General features: G+C 37.4%; 1 protein-coding gene across 9 annotated transcripts in view; it reads right to left on the reverse strand.

The window, feature by feature from the left end:
- Positions 1 to 352: 352 nt before the first annotated feature.
- ABCG2 (ATP binding cassette subfamily G member 2 (JR blood group)) overlaps positions 353 to 27,563 on the reverse strand; it is a 72,929-nt gene continuing 45,718 nt past the window's right edge. For all 9 annotated transcript variants that reach the window (XM_069093802.1, XM_069093783.1, XM_069093832.1 and 6 more), the window contains 9 exons: positions 23,238 to 23,342; positions 22,309 to 22,559; positions 17,519 to 17,601; positions 16,034 to 16,123; positions 12,010 to 12,134; positions 9,637 to 9,791; positions 8,877 to 8,966; positions 2,926 to 3,011; positions 353 to 937 (listed from right to left, as the gene is read on the reverse strand). In XM_069093802.1, coding sequence (XP_068949903.1) covers positions 790 to 937; positions 2,926 to 3,011; positions 8,877 to 8,966; positions 9,637 to 9,791; positions 12,010 to 12,134; positions 16,034 to 16,123; positions 17,519 to 17,601; positions 22,309 to 22,559; positions 23,238 to 23,342 — 1,133 coding nt within the window. In that variant the 3' untranslated portion in view covers positions 353 to 789. The remainder of the gene's footprint in view (positions 938 to 2,925; positions 3,012 to 8,876; positions 8,967 to 9,636; positions 9,792 to 12,009; positions 12,135 to 16,033; positions 16,124 to 17,518; positions 17,602 to 22,308; positions 22,560 to 23,237; positions 23,343 to 27,563) is intronic.

The following is a 27,563-nucleotide window of genomic DNA, read 5'->3' on the forward strand; positions in this document are numbered from 1 at the left end:
CTTTGGCGTCTCCCCATCTGCAAACAAACTTTTATTTATCTTATATCTATTTATATGTATACATACTGTTCCCCACCCCCACTCTCCCCAATAGAATGTAAATTCATTGAACACAAGGATTAGCCCATTTTTATTTTTGGATCCACAGCACCTAGCACAATGCCAGACTTATAGGTGCTTACTAAATTACTAAATATAGGTGCTAACAGGTGCTTACTAAATTCTTGATTTACAGGTGATTTGCAGCAGAGTTAGAATCTCCATTCTTTCTACTTTCGATCCCAATCTCTTTCCACAAAGCAACTTTTTTTTTACAAGTTCTTGAGTGGCTCCAAAAAAAAATCAAGTTAAGTTTTAGTTTAATAAGTTTATTAAAGGGCAGTAATTTTGGTCCACTGTCATGACAAGTACAAACATATACAACCTAATGTCCCAAGACATTTTAGAGTTCATATCACAGTAGTGTAAATATTTATTACTTATCACTTATTGGTCAGTGCCAGATCAATGAGTTATATGTAGTGTTTTTTCTACGAACTGAGTACAGACTGAGAAGTATATACAATACCATTAGCTTATGCTTCTGTTTCTTTCAGATACTGGCATTTTGCAAATCTAATTTCTATAACAGCATAATAGTGAACTATAACGGAGACAAATAGTTAATCACAGTAAAATTAAATCTAATTTAGCAGGGAGTAATTCTTCAACAACAAAAGCTTTTGCAATATTCTACAATAATCAAAAATGTTTTGCAAGGCTGAATCACATCGTATCTCACAAAATGTTTTAAGAAAACTTCTTCAGAAACAACAATCTCAGGTACGCAATGGTAAGGAAGATGACGATCATGCAGGCTAAGGCAACATGGTTCTCCCACAAGCCCCAAGGAGACAGATCGATGCCTTGGTTTGTCAAAAAGTCTTCCCCAGAGCACCTGAAACCAACGGCAACAGGAAAAGGCTGTAAGTCAACCTGGCAGCAATGCCTTTGGCTTCATCACTGCTTAACACATAGAACAAGGTCGGTAAAGTCATTAAGAATCAATTACCCATTCAAATAAAACTTGAGAAAATGCCCGTTGTCACCCGAATAACAAAGCTCCAAAGACTCTGTGTTTAAAACCTAGTCTTCAACTAGGAAACTGTAGAACACAAGGTTTTATTTTTGAGAAACTAAGATTTTTTAAAATCAAGTTTCCCTTCATCTAGCGGAATTATATACTAAGAAAGTTGAAAAAAAAAAAAAAACCTTAACCAAGGATGAAAATTAACCAATTTTTTTTTTTTTAAGACTAGGTCTCCCTATATTACCTATGCTTTTTGAACAGTAGCCACTCATAGGCCTGAAATTACAGCAGCCAGGCACAGAATACTGGGCCTACTCCAATCTGGGCTAGTTCAGCTGTAGTCAGCCTGGTTCCCCATCCATTCACCGCATTCTCAGGGGGCTTACCATATTGATGCTAAACGTAGTGGGACACCTGACTGGCTCCATCCATTATAGCTCAAAACACCTGAGCTCAAGAGATCCAACAGCTTCATCTTCTCCAATAATATGGACTACAGAGGCATGAGTCACCATGCCTGATCAATGTAAATATTTTCAAAGAGAATAACAAATGGAGTCTTTTCTCCCCACACATCCCCAGACTTTCTCTTCCAAAACTGAATTTCTACAAATGCATTAAGATCACACTTTTCAGAAATCTGGTCATATCAACATGTCCACATGAGAAGGGTTAATCTCTAATGCCCTTTGTAGCTCTAAATATTTTTCCCTCCATATTTCCTGTCCTTCTAAAATGTTTTTATTTTAATATTTTATTGGTATATTTGGTTTTTACATCCCTTTCATTTGCAAGCATACAACACCACTCTTCTCTATATAGTAAGCCATCCCTGTAATAATGAACCCAACTTACCTCGTACATGTAAAAGGACTTTCAAGGGTTCATGTCCAACAGAGATGTGATGATAATTTAAAAAAAAATCTCATACTAACATAGCAGTTTGTCATTTGTAAAATTTTACACCTATTTTCTTATTTAATCCTCATAATTAACCTTGTAGGAGTATCTGAATCTTATAGATGGAGAAACACGACTCAGAAACCTGTAAGTGAATGTCCCAATCACACAGCACATTTCAAACCCAGACCTTCTGCATTAATTATATCATCTCCTGCAGGAAGTCTTCCCAGAGTCCTCCAGCTGCTTTTGGGCCCCAGGCAATCACTTTATATTTACTGTGTATATACACTTATATGTATGCACTTAGGCAGTTAGATGGCACAGAACACTGAGCCTGGAGTCAGGAAGACCTGAGTTCAAATCAGGCCTAAGATACTTACAAGTGGTGTGACCCTCAGCAAGTCAATGAAACTCCCTCCATTTGCCTCAGTTTCCTCATTGGAAAAATGGAAATAACAGTAATATTTACCTTGCAAGGTTTGGTGTGAGGATCAAATAAGGTAATAATAGTAAAGTGAAGGCACATGGTAGGCACTACAGAAATGTTAGCTATTATTATACCATGTCCATGATCTTAGGGACTTTCTTTTTTGTTTAGCAAAAGTATGTGCTTAAAAAATGCGTGCTAAAAGATCAATCAGTTCATCCATCACTACACTAGGTTAGAAGCGTCAGCAAACAATTTTTCACTAAATACTCTGGGCTGCTATTGCCCTCTCTTCTGATCAGTGAATTAACTGCTAGCAAGTAATATCTTGTATACCTGTATGTCCTTTTCATAACTGAGTAATCAATAAATAGCATTTGCTACAAATTATTTAATCAAATACAATGACCTTAAAAAGTTAAACCTCATTGAGGTGAACGAAAAAAATTTTTTTTACTAACAAAACTTGGATAAGAACTAGACTTTGGAAAAAGGTGCTATAATGGTAATTATCACACAAACTTACATTGCATATTCACAAGTACTATTTGAAATCGTTGTGTTGAGATCGGGGCAAAAGTTTAGGCCGAGAAATTCATTATGTTGCAGAGCCTATGACACCAGAAAAAGAAATGGTTAAAATAGTCTTAAGATTCAATATTTCCAAATTATTATCTTCATATTCTCCATATTTTTAACCATGAGTATTATTTTCTTTTATCTTAACATTCATTTTTAAAATTTTCTATATTTTTGCTACACTTTAAGTTCCAAGCTGTTTCGCTCCCTTCTCCCAACCTTGCATTAGAGAAGGCCACCCTCTCTCTCTCTCTCTCTCTCTCTCACACACACACACACACACATACACACACAGTATACATATATATATATATATATATATACACACACACAAATATATGTATATAAAACCATACTATTCATACATCTATTGATCTCTGTCTCTAGAGGTGAATAACATTTTCCCTCATCGGCCCTTTGCAGTTAATTTATATAATATGTAATACTGAGACTAGCTTGGTTGTTCACAGTTATACTTAAAACAATATTGCTGTTCTCTTGGATCTGTTAATTTCACTCTTCATTATTTTATGCAAATTTTCCATATTTTTCTAAAATTAACCTACTCATAATTTCTTACAGCACAGTAGTATTCTATCACAATCATACACCATAGCTTGTTAGTCATCCCCTGATTGATTTGTATCCTCTCAATTTTCAGCTCTTTGCCAACACAAAAAAGTTTCCATAAATATTTTTAGAATGCACAATTCTTTTCTTTTTTCTTGATCATATTGGGAAACACACCTAACAGTGGTATGGTTAGGTCAAAGGGTTAAAGTTTTTAGAGTTTTATAACTCTTTGGGGATAATTCCAGATTGCTCTCCAAAATATTTGGACAGTTCACAGTTCTACCAACCATGTATTTGTGTTCTAATTTTTCCACATCCCCTCCAATGTTTTTCTTTTCCCCCTTCAATCGTTTTAGCCAATCTGAGAAATGTAAGATGGTATCTGCAGGATGTTTTTAATTTACATATCTCTAATCAACAGTGATCTAGAACATTTTTTTCATGACTACATATAACTTTGTTTACTTCATCCAAAAACTGCCTGTTCAAATCTTTGGACCAATTATCAATTGGGGAATGACTAATTTCTTATAAAGTCGACAAATTTCTCTCTATATTTGAGACATAAGACCTTTATCTGAGAAACTATCTACAAATCTCCAATTTTCTGTTTTCCTTCTAATTTTGGCTATTTTGGTTTTTATTAGTACAAAACCTTTTTGATTTCATATAATCAAAATTATCCATTTTACATCTCACAATTCTATCTCTTATTTATTCATAAAATCTTCTATCCATAAGTCTGATAGATAATATGTTCCATGTTCTAATTTACTTATGATAACTCCCTTTATACTTAAGTCATGTACTCAACTTGACATTATCTTGGTAAATGGTCTAAGATACTGGTCTATACCTAGTTTCTGCCATAATGCTTTCTGAGTTTTCCCAACAATTTTTACCAAATAGTGAATTCCTATCTTAAATCTTTACATCTGTCAAAGGGAAGGTTAATCATTTTATACTTTGTATTTATTGTATATTTCTCTGTATCACTAATCCATGTTTCTACTTCTTAGCCAATGAGATAGTTTTGATAATTACTACCTTATAATACATTTTAAGATCTCATACTGCTAGATTTCTTTCCATTTTTTTCATCAAATTCTTTTAACAGAACAGAAGAACCTTTTTGTTCTTCCAAATAAATTTTTTTTTTCCTCCAAGCTCAGTAAAAAAAATTTTTTTTTTGGTAATTTAAATGGGATGGCACTGAATAAGTAGATTAGTTTAGGTAGGATTGTAATTTTTATCATATTAATTCTGCCCACCTGTGAACAATTAATATTTCTCCAATCATTTAAATCTGATTTTATTTGTATGAATAGTACTTTGTAATTATGTTCATATAGTTCCTGGTTTTATCTTGGCAGGTATATCACTGATATTTTATGCTTGCTCTAATCATTTATATTTTAAATTTTAAAATGTTATCTCTTTTTTTTTTTAAGCAATCGGGGTTGAGTAACTTGCTCAAGGTTACACGGCCAGTTATTCTGGGTGTGGTGCTGAGTATCTGAGCCCGGATTGGATCCCCAGGTCATCCCAACACTGGCGCCGGTGCTCTTATTTGCTGAGCCACCTGGCTGCCCCAATGTTATCTCTTCTTGAAGGATTTTGTTGGTAATATATAGAAATGCTGATGATTTTGTGGGTTTATTTTATATCCTATTTTGCTAAAATTAATTGTTTCTACTAGCTTTTTAGTTGAAACTCTAAAATCTTCCAATTATATCATCTCATCTGCAAAAATATAGTTTTACTACCTCATTGGCCATTCTGATTCCTTTGATTTTTTTAATATTATTGCTATTGCTAGCATTTCTAATACAATATTGAACATTATTGGGTGATAATGGACATTCTTGTTTCATTCCTAACATCATTAGGAAGGCTTCTTAGTTTATCCCCATTACAAACAAATGCTTGCTGATGGTTTAAGGTAGATGCTTCTTATCATTTTAAGGAAAAATCCACTTATGCCTATGCTTTCAAGTGTATTTTAATAGGAATGTGTTGTATTTTGTCAAAAGCTTTTTTTGCATCTATTGATATAATCATACGATTTTGTTCCTTTTATTCCTGATATAATCAATTATGTTAATAATTTAAATAGATTAAATCATCCTTGCATGCCTGGTATAAATCCCACTTGGCCACAATTTATAATTTTTATGATATATTATTGTATTCTCCTACCTAGTGTTTTATTTAGGCTCTTTGCAACCACATTCATTAATGAAATTGGTCTATAATTTTCTGTTTTTGCTCATCCTGGTTTAGTATCATTTGTTTCATAAAAGGAGTTGGAAGGATCCCTTCTTTGTCTATTATTTTACATAATATATTTAATGTTATAATTAGTTGATCTTTAAATGTTTGGTAGAATTCACTTATAAATCCATTTGGGCCTGATGCTTTCTTCTTAGGAAGGTCATTTATGACCTGTTCAATTTCTTTTTCTAAAAAAAGGTTTATCTAGATAATCTATTTCCTCCACTGTTAATCTAGGCAGCTTGTATTTTTGTAATTTAGTTTATTTTATTTTATATTTTTATATTATTTATATATATATATATATATTTATTATATTTTATAAAATTCATTTTATCTGCAAGTGATACTGCTTCTCAGGGTCCCTTGTTTTGTCGTGACTCTGCCCTTAAAAACTATGCTTTGGAAGTTACTATAGGCAACAGAATTGCCAAAAATCATCCAGTCCTGCACCTAATACCAGCACAGGGTAAAAGAGAAACTGAAAGAATCCACCAATCACCTCCTGAAAGAGATCCCACAATGATAGCTCCCAGGAATATTATAGCCAAATTCCAAAGTTCCCAGGTGAAGGAGAAAATAGTGTACGCAGCCAGAAAGAAACAGTTCAAATATCGTGGTGCCATAGTCAGGAAAACACAAGATTTGGCAGCTTCTACATTAAAGATCAGAGGGCTTGGAATATGATATTCTGGAAGGCAAAGGAGCTCGGGTTATGACCAAGAATCATCTACCCAGCAAAACTGAGTATAAATAATGATATTTAATGAAATAAAGGACTTTCAAGCATTCCTGATAAAAAGACCAGAGCAAAATAGAAAATCTGACATTCAAATATAAGATTCTGGAGAAGCAATAAAAAGGTAAACATGAAAGAGAAATCATAAGAGACTTAATAAGGCTAAACTGTTTACATTCCTATATAGGAAGGTGATACATATAACTCTTAAGAACCTTACCATTTTTAGGACAGTTAGGATACTACATAGACAAAATGGCACAGAGATGTGACTTAATTATGTTGGGATGATCTCAAAAAAAAATGCAGTGGGACAGAGAGATGTATTATGGGAATGGGGAAGAGAGAAAAAGAAAGAATTTTATGGTAGAGGGGAAAATGGGGGGGAAATGGTGGACAACATTTGAACCTCACTCTCATCTAAATTGGTTCAATAAAGGATTATATATATATATGTATATATACATATATATATGTGTGTATGTATATATATATATATATACATATGTATGTGTGTATGTGTGTATATATATCTCAATTGGGTACAGAAATCTGTCTTGCCCAACAGGGGAGAGGAGGGGAAAGTGATAAGAGAAAATAGGGGGTGATAAAAGGATGAATAAAGAAAGGCAGTGGTCAAAAAGCAACACAAACTTTAGAGGACGGACAGGACAAAAAAAAGCAGAAGAAAATAATATGGAGGTAAATGCACAGTTAGCAATCATAACCACAAATGGATTAAATTCATCCATAAAACAGAAGCAGATAGCAGAATGGATTAGAAACCAGAATCCAATAATATTTTTTTTTGCAAGAAACACACAAAATAAGACACCCATAAAATTAAAATAAAGGGCTAGGGAAGAATCTGTTATGCTTTAGCTAAGGTAAGGAAAAGCAGAGGTAGTGATCATGATTTTGGACAAAGCAAAAGAAAAATTGTTCTAATGAAGAGATGAGCAGGAAAACTATACCTTGCTAAAAAGCACCATAGACAATGAGGCAGTATCAATACTAAACATACATATACCAAACAGTATAACATCCAAATTCTTACAGGAAAAATTAAATTAATTCCAGGAGGCAAAATAGAATAAAACAGCATAACATCCAAATTCTTACAGGAAAAATTAAATTAATTCCAGGAGGCAAAATAGAATAAAACAGCATAACATCCAAATTCTTAAAGGAAAAATTAATTTCAGGAGACAAAATAGAATAAAACTGTACAAGTGGAGAATGTCAAGAGGTAAATAAATGTAATAACCATAAAATAAACAAGAACTATTTTAAGGAGATGAATAGAATTTTAGAAAAGTGAAAAATGACAGCTCTCTGGAGAAAACTGAATGGAATAGAAAGGAGTAAACCTTTTCTCAGTTGTACATGGCACCTTCATAAAAACTGATCATTAAAACATTAAAGCTTCACAAACAAAGGCAGAAAAGCAGAAATATTAAATGCACCCCTTTCAGGCCATAATGAAATAAATTACATTCAAATAAATTATAGTCAAGAAGGCATACTTTTTGCATTGTATTTTTCTTTCTGTATGTGTACTTTCTTTTGCAGCATGGTTAATATGGAAATGTTTTACATGAATTCACATGTATAACTGGTATCTTATTGTCTGCCTTCTCAGTAGCTGGGGGAAAGGTGAAAAGGAAGGAGAGAATTTGGAAGTCAAATTTTTAAAAATGAATGTTAAAAATGTTTTAAAATGTATTGGGAAAACATTTAATGAAATAAAATTTTAAAATATTTTTAAAAATGTTCTGCTTCTATTTGGTTTTCTTTGCATCAGTTCCTATGACGCTCCACAGATTTTTCTGAAACCATCCTTCTCATGGCACAGGGCTATTCAATCACAATCACATATCACAACTTGTTCAGCCATTCCCCAATTGATGGGCATCCCCTCGATTTCCAATTCTTTACCACCACAAAAAAAGTTGCTATAAATATTTTTCTAATATAGGTCTTATTCCTTCTTCTTAGATCCATGAATATTGATTTTAAAATATACTGGGCTTCCCAGCCTTTGTAGGTTTGAGAAGCAATAAGCCAATTTTTTCCACCCTGACAATCAGTAAGATCAAAGTCCATAAGGCAAAGGGGCCCTGGCTATGGGACTCTCTAGTTTTAAACTCACCTCCTTATCATGAATCTCATAAAAATGTAAACAGAGAAGAGTGATTCCACAGAGAACAGAACGTGATTTTGATTTGCTGTCAGTGTGATTTCCTAGTTTCAAATTTCCTATAAACACGGCCAGGATCTCAGTTATAACACAAAATACAAGAAATACTTACTGTATAACCATATCGAGGAATGCTGAAATACTGGAGCCACGAAAGCCAAGGCACAATGGTTGTGAGATTTACTAACAATCCTGAAAATATCTACAAAAAGCGAGAACCATCATAGTGTTTAGGCTAAAGTCACAGGCAACAGATTTCATAAACTCAGCTGTCTTTTTCTAGGGAATGAGCCCCATCTCCTCTTTATCAGGTCATGTCCTAATACTTACAGTTAAAGACTAACAATGGGGCGGCCAGATGGCGCAGTGGATAGAAGGATAGCCCTCTAGTCAAGAGGACCTGGTTCTAATTCAACCTAAGATATTTACTAAATGGGCAAATCACTTAACCATGATTAACTAAAAAAAAAAGAGACTAACAATAGCTGGCCCCAGTTATTGTAATCAAACCATTAGTATTTGCATGCAACTGGACTGCTTGGATAAATAAGCTGAATTGTTGCCCTTTTAAAGGTCATTTGCAAAGGTATTTGGAATCCAAGGACCTTGTTCCAGCTCCATGTCCTCTGTCATGTACCATGCAGTACTTAACCTCTCAGGGGCGTCAGAGGCCACTCTCTAAATCAGAGGTTCTGAACACAATCAATTCTATCTATTCTCCAGAGTAAAAAGTTTGAGACAGGAGGAGTGAAGGAAATGGCCTGCTTTAAAATCAGCCCCCTTTCTCTGTTCTATATAATCAGGTTCTATATAACTGAAGAATAGGGAAAAAAAAAACCCACAACACTCATGAAATAACAGTTCTTACTCACCATCATGAAAACAAATGAGATGGTCATGAAGATATTGGCCACAGACACCACACTCTGTCCTGCAGCAATAGCCAGGGCCATAGAACTGGCAGTATAGGCCACCATCATCAGAGTGAACATCATGATGAAAAAGGCCCCCACCTCGTGTTTCAGTCCTTAGCATGAGAAAAAATAAAACAGGAAGACAATCCAGTGTTTGCAGTCTTTTTGAGACAGGATATTATAAAACATTAAGCTAAAATACTATAAAATATAATGTTATATATTAATTGTTATTAATTAATTATATTAATACGTTATGTTATATTATGTCATGTTATGTTACATTATGTTATGCTATATTATGTTATGTTATCAAGAGTCCTATTCTTGTCTTCATTCCCATATAGGAACTTTATAATTGGCACATTTACTAGGTGAGTGGGTAAGGGTAAGTCACGTCATTAGTCTTCTGCAAAACAGAAACAGTACTTTATCTCACAAGAATGTTTTGAGGCTCAAAATGTCAAATAAATGCCATTTTTTATGATTATGGAAGATCAGCTCTTTTTTATCCATCAACAAGCATTTATTAAGTGCCTACTCTGCCTATGAGAGGTCATGTGCCCCTGGAGGGACATCTCCAGTCATCCTGATTGACACCTTATCACTGGACCCAGATGGCTCTGGAGGAGAAAGTGAGGCTGGTGACTGTACAGCCCTGCCTCACTTAAATCCAATTCACTTGCAAGTCAAGTTACCACCTCCCTGACCTCATGGTCCTCTTCAGAGAATGAAAGACAAATAATACCTCTGCCTACTCTGTGTGGCCAGGGATACAAAGCAGAAATGTATTTTTCTTCTGGCTTTTGCCTCTTCTTTCAGAGAACTTACATTCTATTTAAAATAATAGGCATTTTAAAAAATACTTGTCAATTGGCTGACTCTTTGTTAAATATAACATGCTATCTTGGTAATATATCTGTTTTTCATTTGTCTTCTCTTACTCATACTGAGTATATATCTATGCACTAGACAGTGGTCTTTCTTTTGTATCTTCCCACATGCTCTACCAAAAAATCCAAGGACTAACAAAAAGCTGATCCAGTAAGCTATTCCCACTCCTGAAAAAGAAGTGCCAGAGAGGAAAGTATTAGCGGCAAAATAAAAATTCCTAGGATGAACAGAGAATTGGGAAAGTCCCCAAACACCTCATGCCTTTTTGTTGTTGTTGTTCCAGCCACAGTAAGGTTTAGTCCCTATTTCCTAGTCTCCTGGGAACTGGGAAAGGCCCAGAATGCAGGCCTGGGATACCAAAAAGTCTAAATGTAGCTATCTAAACTATTGAAGGCTAAAACCACTACACAGTAAATAGTCTTAAAACACAATATCTCTATCAATTAGCAAGTATTTATTAATTTTTATTAATTTATTAAATTAATTTTTTAATTTAATTAAAAATAAATTTAATTAATTAATAATGTTCAGTCATTTTCAGTCATGTGTGACTCTTTGCGACCCCATCTGGGGTTTTCTTAGCAAAAGTACTGTAGTGGGGTTGACCAAATTCTTCTCCAGATCATTTTATAGAAGAGGAAACTGAGGTAAATAGGGTTATGGGCCTTGCCCAGGATCTAACAACTACATAAGTGTCAGAGGCCAGATTTGAGTCTTCCTGACTCCAGGTCCGTCCAATGTGCCACACACATATAGCTGATGACTAGCTGTAATAAAAGGTCTATGATTTGGCTGATTTATAGATATTAGGGGAGTAGATAATGATTATGAAGATGCTTTATCACCCATATGTAGGAAAATGTCTTCATATACTTTAAAGAAATACTTGCTTGATTGAACTGGGTTATTGGTTCTCTAAGAACAAAAAAGAACATAAACTGATGTGTTCTTCGTTAAATGACTTTATTAATTACTGCTTTGACATCTACTGGGCTATGATAATTCAAGTCTTTAACGGCCAAAACCTAGTAATGGATCACATAATTACCCAATAGAAAACCAGTCAAAACAACTAGGAATTTAAAAATCAAACCAAAATTTAATCTTTCTCTTTTCATCAGCTTAATATGCTAAGCATGAGCTCAGACAGTCTTATAAATAAGCTCTCATTATTAGAGGAAAAAAAAAACTGTCCAAACTTTAAGAAGGTATCTTGACCCTTGAGGACAGACTAAACTGCAAAAAAGCTTAAAAAGTAACTTTTTATCTTGAGGATCAAAGTTTATTATTGATAGTGTATAAATGTAATTGCAGTCAATCAACAAGTACCCACTAGAGGTCTAGTGCTGTGCTAATTATGGGGGACGTAACGGAATAGATCAGCTATTTCTTCTAAAATTCAACTGCTTAGAAAAAGTTTGTCTTCATGTTACTTACCTAACATGAAATAAGTTATACAAGTGAATATGATGCTTGGCAACATTCTCATGGGGAGTAAATCAGCTAACAACTTCGAAAAGAAATATGAAGAAACTCTGTAGTATCCACTGACATACTCATGTCTAAAAAACAAAAAATATACAAATATACAAAAATAATACACAAAAACAAAATAAAACAGATGTTATGGATATATACTACAATGGAAAACTTAACAACTTAAAAGTTTTAAGAGTTCCATAAAATAATGTGCCAGACTCTAAACAACAAATTAGAAGACTTAATATACAAAATGAGAAACTATATTAGTTTCCATCCAAGAAGAAATTCTAGAAAGAAGAGCCAGAAGAACAAGTCATACAATGGCAATTGTGTAAATGAAGACTACAGAAAAAGACAAAAGTAACAGATGATGGCGGTACCAAATTATTCATGTCAAAGGACAGATCCTTTTTGTTAATAAATAAATCCAAGAAGTGGGATTCCTTTAACACGTGTTTCTGTTTAATTATTTTTAAGGAAGCACTTGCAAAGGCTGGAATATCCAGGCTGTGTCAAAACAAAATGCATCAATTAAAAAAGAAAAAAATATATTTTTATGTACTAAAGAAAAAAAAAATTAGTTAGCCTGGTGTAGCGGCAAGCACCCCAGCGTCCCCAGGGTCGCTGCCAACACAGGTTCTTAGATCTGCTTTGATAAAGGAAAGCAACTCAAAATGGGTTAACAAGCTTACTTTAATCAGTCAGATATGTATCATTTACCTAGTTCAGGGGAAAAAGGTCAGCACCCCGAACTTCAGAGTATACAGACAGAATTGTCAAGACAGAGAAACAGATCAAGTAGCCAGATTTCCAAACTGTCCAACCATTACATCCATACCAAATCAACATCTGGGTTTCAAAGCTGGGGGGCTCAGGACAACAGCTTCCCAGGATTCATATCAAACCACAGAACACTTCTCAAAGTGAGCCCCCAAAACAGAGCTACACATCAGGGCTTATATAGCCTTCTCCTGGCTCAGAGAATGTAACAACCTTATTGACTCACTGGCCAATCAAGAAGTATCTACTGAAAAACAAGCCTCCCACCCCAGGCTCCAGGTGCACTTTAGCCTAGGGGCAGGGAAGATCTTCAAATTTACATTCCCATTACACTTCGGGGCTTGCAATAGTGGGGAAAAAGAGCAAAGTACTTGGGAGTCGAGAGACAAGGATAGAAATTCAGGTTCTACCACTTACTACTGTGTGACTATGAACAATTTACTTAAATTGGGGCCCACTATTTACTCAAAACAAAGTAAGGTGATTGGTTCAGCTGACCTCTAAATTGCTTTTAAATTCTAAATCCACAGAATAAAAAATAATTCATTTTGAATATCCTTGGGGGAAAATAACTTTCTAAATGGGAAAAAATAACTTTCTAAACTTATTAAGGGTTAAAACCACTGCGTAGTTACTAATTTTAAAACACAATATTAATTAGCAAGTACTTATTAAATGCCTACTATGTGCCACTTAGTAGGAATAAAAAGATAAAGGAACAAAACTATTCTTTCTCACAAGTTTATATTCTCATGAAGGAGACAATAAATATAAAGAGAATAAATGCAAACAATAAAGTATTAAAAATAAGGTAGTTTGGAAAGAGGATCAGGAAAGGTTTCATACAGAAAATGGCAGCCCAGTTGTATCTTAAAGAAAGAGTGAATGTGGAGGGAAGGAATTTTATGAAGTGGAAACAAAGAGGGTGCCCATAGTTTTCTGAATGGCTCTATAGGGTAATGGATATAATGGGAGAAAAACACATTGTAAGACGTGAATGATGATAAAGAATTTAAAGAAACATATAAAGAATGGTATGAATTCATGCTGAACGAAGTAAGAACCAGGTGGACAACATGAACAACCCCTTACCCCCATGTAAACTGAAAGAATAATGACATGAAAGCGAACTCTAGGGAATAAGGACCACAGGGAGCCCCAAAAAGGAGTTTAGAAAAGTGGTTCACGCCCATCACTGCAGAGATGGGGGAAGGAAGTGCCTGAAACTCTGTGTCAGTGGCTTTGTGGTGGCTGGTTTTGCTGAACTCGCTTATTTTTCTACCTCTTTTAATCTGTTATAAGGGATGTCTTGATACAGAAGACATATATTCAGAAATTAATATAACACAAAAATAAAAGGCATGAATAAAAATACGATTTAAAAAATAATAACAATAACTATACTTTTATGTTTTATCTTGCCCATCAGAAAAATTGAAGAAAGTTTAATTTAATAATAATTCGTCTGGAATGCTGATTTTATATTATTCAAATAAGCTAATAAAACTAATACTTTTGAAGTAAGATGGCCAGATGATGACTGCTAGCAGCTAAAGGGAGCTGGTCAATGAAACCTTCCAGGTGGGTTATCACTGATGTGAGCTTTTCCAATTGAACCCTTTTCCTTTGCCCCAAGGCTATTTCAGAGGCAAATCATCCCTTTCTCCAGGAATCTTTTCTACCGGGCATCAGAGCAGGACCCCTACCCACTAACCTTACTGACAAGCTTCCTTTTCCCCATCCGGGCTGGATGCTAACCTCCCCCCTCATTCTAATCCCTGCAAAAAAGACCCCAAGGTCCCATTCCCCTTTGACCTGAGGTGCTTCCCTCACCTTCTTCCTTCATCCTGAGGGCTGAACAGAGCTAGAGCTAAGCACACTGGTCGTATGAGCAGGGAGTTGCTACCAACAGTCTTTCTATTAAGATGGAAGACCACTGGTTCCACGTGCCGTACCACTGCACCCGAAGGTCCACCGGGCCTTAAATCTTCCCTATCACTACACCATCCTGACCTTCTAACACTGCACTCTAACATGAATGCACTATTAAAGATGATTAGGCTCCTTTCCATTGATCTAAAACTAAACTTCTCTAAATATCATGTCTCCCCCCAAGCAGAACATGAGCTCCTTGACATCAATTAATCAATAAACATTTATTAAGCAACTATTATATGTTCAAGGAACTGTGCTAAGGGATAGGGATTTTTAAAAAGGCAAAGGACAGTGTCTCTCCTCAAGGAGCTCAAAATCTAATGGGAAAGACAACATGTAAATAAATACATACAAGCAAGTTATATCACAAGATAAACAGGAAATAATAGAGGGGAAGATTTAAGAGGTGTTGGATTTTAGTTGGGACATAAAGGAAGCCAGGGAAGACAGTAGCAGGGTGTTAAGGAGGGAGGGCGTACCAGGCATGGGGGACAGGCAGAGAAAACGCCCAGTCAAGAAATGGAATATCTTGTTCAGGGAACAGCCAAGAGGCCAGGGTCACTGGAATGAAGAACACTTGGTAGAGAGGAAGGTATAAGAAGACTGGAAAGGGAGAAGGGAGCTAGGTTATGAAGGGCTTTGAATGCCAAACAAAGATTTTTGGATTGGATCCCAAAGGGAGTCACTAGAGTCTGTTGAGTAGAGGGGATGACAAAGTCATATCTATACTTTAGGACAGAGCCAGACCCACTAGCAGGCTACTGTAACAGTCCAGTTGTGAGGTGATAAGGGCCGACATCAGAGGGGTGGCAGGGTCAGGAGGTAGAAGGGGGCATGTCCGAGAGATGCTGCATGTGAAATTTCCAGGCCTTGGCAACAGACTGAAAATGTGGAGGTGAGAAAGAGTGAGTATTTGAGGATGATTGCTAGGCTGCAATCCTGAGGGACTGGGAGGCTGGTGTTGCCCTCTACAATAAGAAGGAAGGCAGGTGGGCAAAAAAAGGCCTGGGGCTTTCTGTGATACAGCTGGGAAGCTAGAACAGAGCTGGCACTCATTGCATTGCAGGAGATGACGACGCCTTCCCTCAGAGGCCGTGCCACACGCAGCAGGAGATGGGAGGCCCAAGGCCCGTGGTCAGAGGAACATGAGCCATCAGGGACTGTCCCATTTTTCTCTTTGTAACTCATCACAATAATAAATACTTATTTTTTGAAAACACAAGCCTTTTCATTCAGCCATGGAAAATAACACCAGAATACTCACATAAATAGCTTTTTTTCCACAACCAAAAGCTCGACTGCAGAGACGCTGCTGAAACACTGGTTGTTGGTGAGGAAGAAGAGCACCCCGGCTCTGGGAAAGAAGAAATTGTTCAGAAATCACCTACCGGCAACCCCCACACCCCACGTCAGAATGATGGGACTCTGTATGTAAGTAACCGAAACAGCGTTATTTCTAGCAATGAATAATCACCCACTTCTTCCATTCATTTGTGCAGCATCCAAAAGTCCCATTATATGTTATATGATGTTATGCTATGTTAATAACCAAAGTCTTAGTGGGAACACAATGTCAATGGGGCTATTTATGCTGTAGAAGCCAGACCATCCCTATCCTATGATGTTTTTATTCTCAGTGGATTTATAACACCCAGTAGTCCCAATCTTAAACTGAACTGGGCATTCATCACGGTAACATTTCATCTATATAATACCTAGGAGATACTTCATAAGATTAGATTTTCCCGGTAATAAAACATATCTTTTTATATGACAAAAGTTATTTTTTATTTCCAAATGTTTTGGGTGGAAATTGTACTAAAGTGTACGACACATCTCCCCAACCTCTGTAAATAGAACACGCTTTTCCTTTTTTTTTTTTTTTTTAAAGCAATCGGGTTAAGTAACTTGCTCAAGGTTACACGGCCAGGTGTTTCTGGGTGGGTGCTAAGTGTCTGAGCCCGGATCTGATCCAGGTCATCCCTACACTGGAGCCAGTGCTCCTACTCGCTGAGCCACCTGGCTGCCCCTAAGCAATTGGGGTTAAGTAACTTGCTCAAGGTTACACGGCCAGGTGTTTCTGGGTGGGTGCTAAGTGTCTGAGCCCGGGATTCGATCTCCAGGTCTTCTCAACACTGGAGCCGGTGCTCTTACTCGCTGTGCTACCTGGCTGCCCCTACACTTTTCTTTCTTGATCACTCCAACACAACCATAGTGAAAAATGAAGAATCATCAAAGTTCTGCTAACACTAAGAGGGAAAACAGACATCTGTGCAGCACTTGGGAAAAGGTGGTTAAAAAAAAGCACTAGAGCTGGAAAATAATGTTATTTTATTTGTGTCATATGGCAAAAAAAAAAAAAAGGTTAAGAAACATCGTGGCTACAGTTCAATAGCTCCCATGCAGAAAAGAAATAGACAACATTGTTTTGAGTAATATGTGTAGAATGCTGCTTTTTTACAACATAAACTTGTAATGCAATTTTGCATTTTTGGACTAGCTGTAATTGGTTAAGGACCACAATGAAGGTAGTTACCATCCAATATAACAACCAGAAAGAGGGAGAAATATAAAAAAGTCATCCATACAAGTGGAGTAGTCAAAAAAAAGATGCAAACTGTCCACCAGTTCTGATGGTAATTCTGCTTACTGGTTCAGCTTCCTTCAACTCAGGGATGGCATTTAGCCCTTTATATGCTTGAAAATCATGACTGTCCCTTCACAGAGATTCTGGAGTTAGGTTACTTACCTGTTCTGAATTCCAGTGGAATCGTCTTTCAGCCCGAAGAAAATGGCACCTACAACCAATCCCAGGAAAGCTGTGATAAGAATCTGTGCAAGAAAGGAGGGGTGGGAAAGAAAGAGGAAAGGATGTTATAATTAGAAGGAAAACCAAAAACCTAACATATTAAAGAATGGAAATTTAAAAATTATCGAAACACTTTGTCACAGGGGAAAATGTTAGCTCCTTTCCAAACTGAGGCATATGGCATACTTAGAATTAGAGAGTAAACTGTATTACCTTAATAACACCTTGAATTCCAAAGGTGGGATATATTCTAACTGGAACCATGTAATAATAGGAAGCCTCCCTCCGAGGCAGGGAGCCCTGGGTCTAAGCCCTGTTTTTTGACACATACAGACTGGGTATGTAGGGATGCTGGGTAAGTTATCTGCCCAGACACCTCTCAGTATCCCCAGCAACTTTCTTGGCTTCTCAAAGTTGCACAGGTAGATTCAGCATCCCCACTAAGTGTTTCCTGCACCAATAAAATCAGAGGTCTAGACACCTGCAAAAATCATTCTAAAAATATTTTAAAATGTTGTTTAATGTCTTTAAAAAGAGAGAGAATAGATTTTTCTATTTAAAAAAAAAAAACAAGTACCTGTCAATCAATCAATCACCAAGTATCTATTAAGCACTGAAGACGTGCCAGGCATTGAGCCAGAGAAACAAGCAGGAAATTGAGATATTCAAAGAGGCTGAATTCTATTGGGAGATGCTATGTAAACATGTTAGTACACATAGAAGACACAGTGTGAGCTGAATGAATACAGGGAAGGAAGGCAACAGCATTTAAAATGCCAGAACCCCTAGGGAAACAGAAACCCCGGCCAATTCAGTGAGAAACTTCACAAGATAAAGGCAAGAAACAAAGTTTTCATTAAAACAAAAACAGACACAAAATTGGACAGAGCAGCCCTTAAGATTTTTAAAGGTGTGAACCATTTTGAAACATAGGCTAAGCAACTCATATAGACATGGTGTGTGTGTGTGTGTGTGTGTGTGTGTGTATATGCGTGTGTCCTATGAGCTGCTTGACCTACATTTATACACACACGCATATATGTGTTGTATATGTGTATATGCATATACATGCATGTATTTATGTGTATAAACATTTAATAAAACCTTACTGATGGGTTCTTTTGGACTAGGTCTGCCATTTCACTGGTATAGGGGATAACTCAATAATGAAATGTCCTCTATCAGTACAAACTGTCACTTGCCCCATATTTTACAACCTGAAAGAGCTGCCTGGGACACAGAGAGGTTAAATTCCACTCCCAAGGTCATAGAGCCTTCTGTCGGAGGCAGGGTTTGAACCCAGGATTTTTTTTTAAAAACTCCAAGATAGGCTATCTACTATGCCATGCTGTCTTGGAACCAGATGATAATACAGGATGTCCCAACTTTAAAGTGAACTAAGAGTTTTGGTACATCCTGGGTGGGGAGGTAGGGGGGAGTGGTGAGAAGCATAAGGAGAATGGGAGTGATTTTATTTTAAATAATGAAAAAGGAAAAAAGGTTATATGACTAGTAGTTTTTCTTTGGATCTGAGACTGGTGGTTGAGGCTAATTAGAAGGTGACCTTGCTTATGATACCCCAGTGTAAAAACAGAATTTTTTCACTATTCTTAGCATGTAAAATAAGAAGGTGCCCTTAAAAATGTTTATAAGGGATTTCGTACCACAAGGACATGGGTATTTGCTGGGGTCCTGCCTGTGCCACCCATGAGGGGTCAGGGCCTCACCCTACACCATCCTGGCCATGGCATCACTCAACCAGCCTTGCCCTACAGGGCAGGAGGGCTCCATGCTACCATTTCTGCAGATTCCTCCCTGGAAATCTGTATTGGCAGGAAGATGAGCAGACTTGGGTTCCTTCCTAATATCTCCCAGACATCTCTTTCAAGCTTTCTGTTTCTCCACAAATACAAGCTGCTATAAAGTATTCTGTCAGACAAAAACAATATATCTGGAAAGGGCACTCTTATGAGAAATGGTCTTAAGGACGTAAAAACTGCTTCACTTCATTACAGGTGATACAGGAAAGCAGCACAGCACAGACTTTGAGACTGAAGACCAGAGCTCAAGCCCCAGCCTTACCAGTCACTAATGAACAAGTTAAAACCTAAGTTTTCAGGGTGGCCAGGTAGCACAGCGAGTAAGAGCACTGGCTCCAGTGTCAGGATGACCTGGAGATCGAATCCCGGGCTCAGACACTTAGCATCCACCCAGAAACACCTGGCCATGTAACCTTGAGCAAGTTACTTAACCCCAATTGCTTAGGGGTGGCCAGGTGGCTCAGCGAGTAAGAGCACCGGCTCCAGTGTCGGGATGACCTGGGGATCAAATCTGGGCTCCTATACTTAGCACCACACCCAGAAATAACTGGCCGTGTAACCTTGAGCACGTTACTTAACCCTGATTGCTTAAAAAAAAAAAAAAAAAAACCTAAGTTTTCTAAATCCAGTTTCCTCAATTGAAAAACAGGAATGAGAATCATGCTGACCACTAACTCCTGAAGAAAGCACTCTGTCAAGTATAAAGCATTATGTAAATTTAAGTGATTCTGATGAATGACAGAACTCATAGGACAAAATTCTGCCTGTAATGCTGTTCTACAGTCCAGGAAGCCTAAGAACACTGACAGAAATTTTAATATAGCATATTAATACCAAATGAAGGATTTGGAAACAAATCTTACTGCTCAGTACTCCTAAGAAATCTTTTCTTTGAAGTATAATCATGATATACCCACTTCTTTATGATACAAAATCCTTAAATACTACTGAAGGACATGATAAAGGCTATTTCATAATGGGGATGTGGGTAAGGGTCATACTGAAATCAGTCTGGGAAGGAAATGACTAAGCAGTGAAGGAAGGAACTTTAACACCCATAAGGAACTCTAAGAAAACTGCTATGTCATAACCCTTGCTAATGGGGGAACATGAGGCTGGTGGATTGCCTGAGCTTCGGAGTTCTTTTTTTTTTCTTTTTCTTTGTTTTTTTTTTTTTGGAGGGCAATTGGGGTTAAGTGACTTGCCCAAGGCCACACAGCTAGTAAGTGTGTCAAGTGTCTGAGGCCAGATTTCAACTCAGGTCCTCTTGATTACAAGGCTGGTGCTCTATTCACTGCACCACCTAACCGCCCTGTGAACTTGGGAGTTCTGGGATGCAATACAGCTAAAATCAACTTAGGATTCTTATTGAGTCTGGCACCAACATGGAGAACCCAGGGGAGCATGGGAGGGAGCAGGGCGGAAGTAACAGGTAACCTATGGAGGGGTCAAGGAACCTAAGCTGGAAATGTAGGTGAGAGCTTTTGCACTATTCAGCAGCAGGATCAGGCCCATGAGTGTCCATAGTTCTATTTAGCTCGGGCAAGACAGGGAGATCCAGTTTTAGAAAAGAAAAAAAGCTAACTGCTATGTTCATTAATCCTGGCAAGGTATAAAACCTTCCAGAGTGAAAGCTGTCACAATCAATCAACAAGCATCTTATCACCTACTACGTGCTAATCAATCAACAAGCATTTGATCACCTACTATGTGCCCTGTGCTAGTATCTAGGGGGGAAAATCTTTCTTTTGTTTCAAGGAACTTACATGTCACAAAGTCAAGCTCTCATAAAACAATTAGTTCTAAGACATAAGCATTAAGGGCAAGCACCCAAAAAGGTTTCTCTCTGATTGGTCTCAATATTTTCCTCTAACATCCTCTTGGGGTAAAAATTGGTGACTTCTTCTATTTCATTATCTGCATGTTTCTAAGTGCTAAAGTGTCATAAAACTAAAACCAACATATCTTTAGAGGCAGTCACAAAGCAGGAAGAAATAATGAATTTTGAGGTAAAATTGTCTCTTGTCTCTGTTTCATGAGTGAGTGAATTGGGAGAAGGCAGGGAGATGTGAAGAAATGTAGGCCAAGTCTAGAACTGTGATTTCAAGGGTATGCAGAATTCTCACTGACAATATTCCTTCTATCCCTGCAGCACTTCTAAAGGGAAGGCTGAGCTAGCTCTGTTGATATCTTGGGGTACTGAGTATTGTGTTGACAGGCTGGGGACCTTCAGGCTTTTGGTGTTCCCAAAGTGATCTAACCCCCCTGGTCTTGGGTTTGGGCCTGAGCAAGAGTAAACTGCTACTGGACTCTGCCACCATCAGTCAGTAGGAAAATTCTGTTGGCTCAGAGTGGCACAGGTCCCATTTTGGTCTGGGATATCCCTGCCAGTCATTCCTCTACAGGCTTGGCTACATGTTGAAAGTAAGACCCTACTTTGTAGCTGAGAGTCTGGGCCACACTGTTGCTTCTGCTGGCTCCTGGACTTCCTCCTTTCTCCATACACCACCCAGAGTCTTCTTAGTTGGGAATGCCACTAAGGTGGGCAGGTCCTTTTCTCACTCTACCCTGGATCTGTGACCCTGACCTGGGCAGTGGCGGACAAAACTGCCAGTCTGAACCTATGTTATAATATATTGCCCAGTATAGGTCTGGGGGTTACCCCAGTTTGAGTCTGGGACCTTCTTTCACCCTGGTGTACTATGTCTTCCTTGGCACTGTAATGCTCTGAATGTTCCTTACCTGACCTTTCTCCAATGTCACAGACATCCCTGTGTTAGTCTTCTTAAGCCAACCTGGGCTGGACAAATGATTCACTGTGACTTTTCTCTTAAAGCCCTTTTTATGGATTTCTCTATGAGGATTCAGTTTGGTGCATTCTCTATATCTGAAAAAATGTAGCAACTTTACCTGCGCTATGGAGGCCTGAGGGCTACGCAGCAAATTTTTGAATGACCGTTTGGTCAGCCATTTGAGTTGATGACAGAAGGAGGTAATATAAGTTGTTTCCCTGAAAGGAGTAATTTTGATCTTCTGAATCCCCACAGCCAATGTATCTAGTTCTGCGTTAGTGTTCTTGAAGTAGGCGGAGTTAATATAATTCTCGGCTAATTCATCTATGATGGGCTTATCATGCTGTGGAGGCTCTGCATTACTCTTAGCTTTGGAATAAAAAAAAGAAGAAAAGTTGAATTATTAAAAGTACAACTGATCTAAATAATTTCTCATTAGTTTCCCTAATATCTTGATTTAAAAAAAAAAACACAAACTTTACAAAAGAAAATTATTTTAAAGTTCATATTTAATTAAAAAAAATAATTTAACTGAACTTTCTTCCAAATGTATTTATGAGTTTAGGCAATCACACATTTGAAAAAAAATGAACATTACTTCAATAGTTACAGTAATTATTATTACTCCAGAACTGAGGTTTGCTAATTTTAAATATTTAAAATTTAAATATACTTTAGAATTTTTAACAAATAATTTTTGTTTATTCTCTTTTTGTGATGAATTAAAATTCTCATTTTAACATATGATCCTTGATATCAATTATATGGAAACTCATAAATCCCCATACTCAGGTTAAACAACATCAATAAAACTATCACCAAAACTAACATTCCATGGGCACAATAGAAGCAGTAAACGTCGTATTTATCAGCTAGCCCAAACGCTGATTGTATTCAAAGTTAGATAACAAAATTAAATGTTTACTGTTTATTTCACACTTTCACATCAAAGCTTTCTAGCCACAACCCTATGTGGTCAGTTTCTCAAGTTTAGCCTATTAATATATGGAATCTAATTAATTCACAAATCATTTTCCATCTACTTACCTTCAGCAGTTCCTTCCTCTCTGTTTAACAGCACAGCAGAAGAATCTCCATTAATGACATCCAGGAAGAAATCTGCTGGATTATTATAGGCCTCACAGTGGTAACCTACAAAGAGAATCCAGACATGGCCACTCTCAGTAACTGGAGGTGGGAGGGGTATCAGTTAGAAGTGATCCACATAGATGAAGACAGCAATCAGTCAAGGGACACAAAGATTCCCAAAACCTTACCTTTCTCTTTTTATTTATTTTTCTTTCCTTCCACCCTGATAATCCAATAAAATAAAATCCAATCAATCTTAGACAAGCAATTATACCCCATGCTTTTGTATACACTGAAGGAGAATTATGATTATGCTGGGGTTTGGGTATTTCTTCCCTCTGACATCCCCACATTAAATGAGAAGGGAAATCAGTCAGTGAAGTGGGTGTCCTACACCTGCTTCATTTTCTCTTGATACCTCCTCTTAAATCTAGTAAGACTCACCTCTGGAAATAAAAGGAAGAAATAGAAAAAAAAAAAAAGGAAATAGATCATGAGAAAACTACTAAAGGGGTAGAAATAGTAAGCAGAACCATCCTGCACCCTGCCCTGAGGACAGAGCAGACTCACCAAGCCACAGACCGGTGTTGCAGACGTCAGTGTATACAGTGCACATACATACACACATATACAGATACACAAATATCCATATACATAGAATCAGCACATAAAGTTTCTGATGTTCTTTCCCCCAACTTGGCCAAAGACACTGAGAGAGCCCCTTTTCCATTCTACATAATCCATCTCAATCTGATTTTTTTCTCCTTCAATGCTGCCCTCTATATGGGCAAAATCAACTTAAAATAAACATCCGTGGGGAAGAAAAGGAACAGAAAAGCAATGTGAATTCTTCCAAGGGCCCACACTTCCTAGGATTAGCCTTATTTGTCGGTCTTTTTTGTTGTTATTGTCATTCCAGTTGTGTCCAATGCTTTTGGGGGGTTTTCTTGACAAAGATAGTAGAGTGCTTTACCATTTCCTTCTCAAGGTCATTTTCCAGATGAGGAAACTGAGGCAAACAGTCACACAGCTAAAAATCTAGATTTGAACTCAGGTCTTCCTGACTCCAGGCTCAGTGTTCTATCCACTGCTGCCCCTAGCTGCCCTTTGTCAAGGTCTGCTTCAAGACAATTCATTAATTCAAACATTTACGAAGTGCCTCTTATGAGAAGTTGGGAATACAAAGATCAGAACTGCGGTCTCAAGGAGATTTCCCCCTCAAGGTGATGCCACATATACACAGATAAGAATCATACAAAGAAGGGAGTTAATGAGGAAAAGGAAAAAAAATGCTCTAAGGAGATCTAGGAAAGGAGAAAGTACTGTCAGGGAGAGAATTCAGAAATGGCAGGATTGCTTTCAGTTTTGCCATTTTGGGGGAAAATACGTGCTTAAATAAATGCTTGTGGATTAATTGATTCAGGGTTAATATAACACCAGAGGTGAACCTTACAGGAAGAAAAAGAATCTGAAAGGTAGAGATGTCCATTCCAGGCCATAGGATAATTTACATGAAAGCCTCCTGGAAGGATATGGCCTGGGGAGTCTGTGCAAGAGCCAGGAAATGAGTTTGGCTGAACTGCTGATCTGAAAATGATGTAATATAGAAAAAGGCTTTAGAGCCAGACTGTGGGGGATCTTCATCTGGGATAAAGAGCACAACCTTTATCTTAGAGGCAATAGAGAGTCACTGAAGATTCTTGGGCAGGACAATTATTATACCAATCAATCAATCAACCTCTCCCTGAAGAGAGGGAAGAGGAAGGGTTGGAATGGGAGGGGCTGATACAAAGAAGGTGATGGCACAAAGTTCCTTCGTAGTCTGGTAATGATTAGGAGTCAGGAGACCTTAGTTCCACCACTTATTAGTTAAAGGACTTTGAGAAGGTCCCCTCCTTTATGTACTCTCAAGTCAATTCATTCAGCAATCAACCATTATTTGTTAACTGCTACTAAGGGAATTATATACATTTAACTCCTACAAATTCAGTTTTTTGGGGGGGAAAGAGGGAGGGAGGGAGAGAGAGGGGGGGAGGGAGAGAGAGGGAGGGAGAGGAAGAAGAAAGGAAGGGAAAAGAGAGAGTGCATACAATTTAAGTAGTACCAATAATTCCACCTGCCATTTCTACTCTATGAATATATAGACTGGAGTGAGTATAAAATAGGCATGAGATGGAAAATGGGAATCTGTTGCTCCCTTAGCCAGTGTCCGTTCTGTCAAGCCTCTCATTGTGTAAGCATCTCAGTGATATGAAACTACAATTTCCTCTTCATCATAGCATATGTATTCATTCTGCTTAGGTTGGTAGAGTCAATGAGAGGGATACTCTCAGTTGGTTTTCTTAGCATTACAATTTAGTTAAAAAGTTCCTACTATGTTACCTTTGACTTCTCTGGGTCCCTTTTTTCTTGTGGCCAAGGAAAAACAAATACTTCTGTGATAGTGTGATGACCCTCTAATATAATCATACTTATGTGTGAAGCCCTTTTAAGAGTATTTTTTGCTTCATTGGTTTTTCTGACAAGTCTTTGTTTTATTTTCTTTGATCTTAATAGAAGTTTTAGCTCCTGCTTCTCTAATCAATAACTTAGTTGTGCGTAGTGAAAAAATAAATTAACATTAAACATGTTTAGTTATTCCCATAGCAATAGTTATGTAGCCTTCCTTCTTTTAAAGAGAACCTAACTCCTCTGAAATTTTAACTGCTTAAAGATACCATACTATACTATCAGGGACTTTATTTATAATATTTTTTTTTGCTTTCTTGGGGAGGGCAATTGGGGTTAAGTGACTTGCCCAAGGTTACACGGTTAGTAAGTGTTAAGTGTCTGAGGCCGGATTTGAACTCAGGTCCTCCTGACTTCAGGGCCGGTGCTCTATTCACTGTGCTACCTAGCCACCCCTCTTCATAATTTCTTGAAATATGATATCTAGGCTCTTTTTTAATCATAACTTTCAGGTAGTCCACAATTCTTAAATGATCTCTCCTCAATCTATTTTTCAGATAAGTTATTTTTCCAATGAGATATTTCACATTTTCTTCTATGTTTTTCATTCTCTAATTTTTTTTTGTTTCTTGATATTTCAGGGGATCATTAGTTTTCTACCTGGACAATTCTAATTTTTAAGGTATTGTAAAGCCAAGCACAAGCAGCTTTCCAGAGGACTGCTACTGTGAACAGCTTTCAAAGTTCTGATTATAAAGTATAGTGAACTTCCTATTTATCCAGTAACAAACTAAGACAACACATTCACAGAAATCAAAGCACAGCATTCATAGTGTCATGGAATAACAACTTATCACTAAAGTGGCCACACAGTTTTCACCAAAGGGGTCACATAGTTTTAAGCAAAAGATAACATTCATTTAATAAAACAATCATTAAGTACGGCCTTAATTCAATCATCCTAAGGTAAGCCTCCTTAATTGACACAAAGTACAAAGGTCAAAGTTCTCCACCCCTAGGTCACACTGTCAATCTCTTCAAACAAAAAGTTTTCTTTCTTCTTAATTGGAGAAGTCCTTAACACAATAATCTAAATATAAAGGTCAGAATTCTCCACCCTTGGCCACAGTAAGTCATGATTTTCTCAGTTTGCATTAAATACCCAAGGAGAGATCTTTTCATCTCAAATCAAAGCAGGCTCTCAGCTTCCATGGTTCCTCTTCCATGGTCCCAGCTTCTGCCCAAATCTCTCCAACCTGGGTTCAAAGGCAGACAGCTCTCAGTCCAGCTTCTTGCGCAGTTCCTGTTCCATACTGAAGCTCACAGTGTCTGGTTCACCTCAAGTCCTTCACAGTTTCTGTTCCTCAGAAGACAAAGCTTAACAAAGCCACAATAACATTCATGAACATTGCCGGCATCCTCATCAATTCACTTTGTGTCTGAGAAATCAACATAGACCCAACAAGGTCGGAGGAATCAATACAAATCATCAATATAGTCCCAGGACCTCTGAAATCATCAAGACCCTCCTCCAGTATTTCTGTAAACATACAAGAAAATCCTCTTTCAGGGCTTCTGAACCAGCAGCAAGGTCCCAGAGCTTCTGTAAGAACAGCACCATCCTCTATCAGCAGGCGAATCTGACAAGTAACATCAAAACAGACAGACAAAGTACTGACACCACAGTCATGCCTCCTCTCAGTTCTCCTCTCTTCTCATTTCTTCTCAATTCTTAGTTCAGTCCTCAGTTCTCATTTCTCTTCTCTCTCTCCAGCAGTAGCAGCCCAGCCACACACACACACACACACACACACACACACACACACACACACACAC

Source organism: Petaurus breviceps, unplaced genomic scaffold (genome assembly GCF_028583685.1).
Source record: "Petaurus breviceps papuanus isolate PSGF00001 unplaced genomic scaffold, PetGlider_PUasm1.0 126, whole genome shotgun sequence".
Taxonomy (NCBI): domain Eukaryota; kingdom Metazoa; phylum Chordata; class Mammalia; order Diprotodontia; family Petauridae; genus Petaurus; species Petaurus breviceps.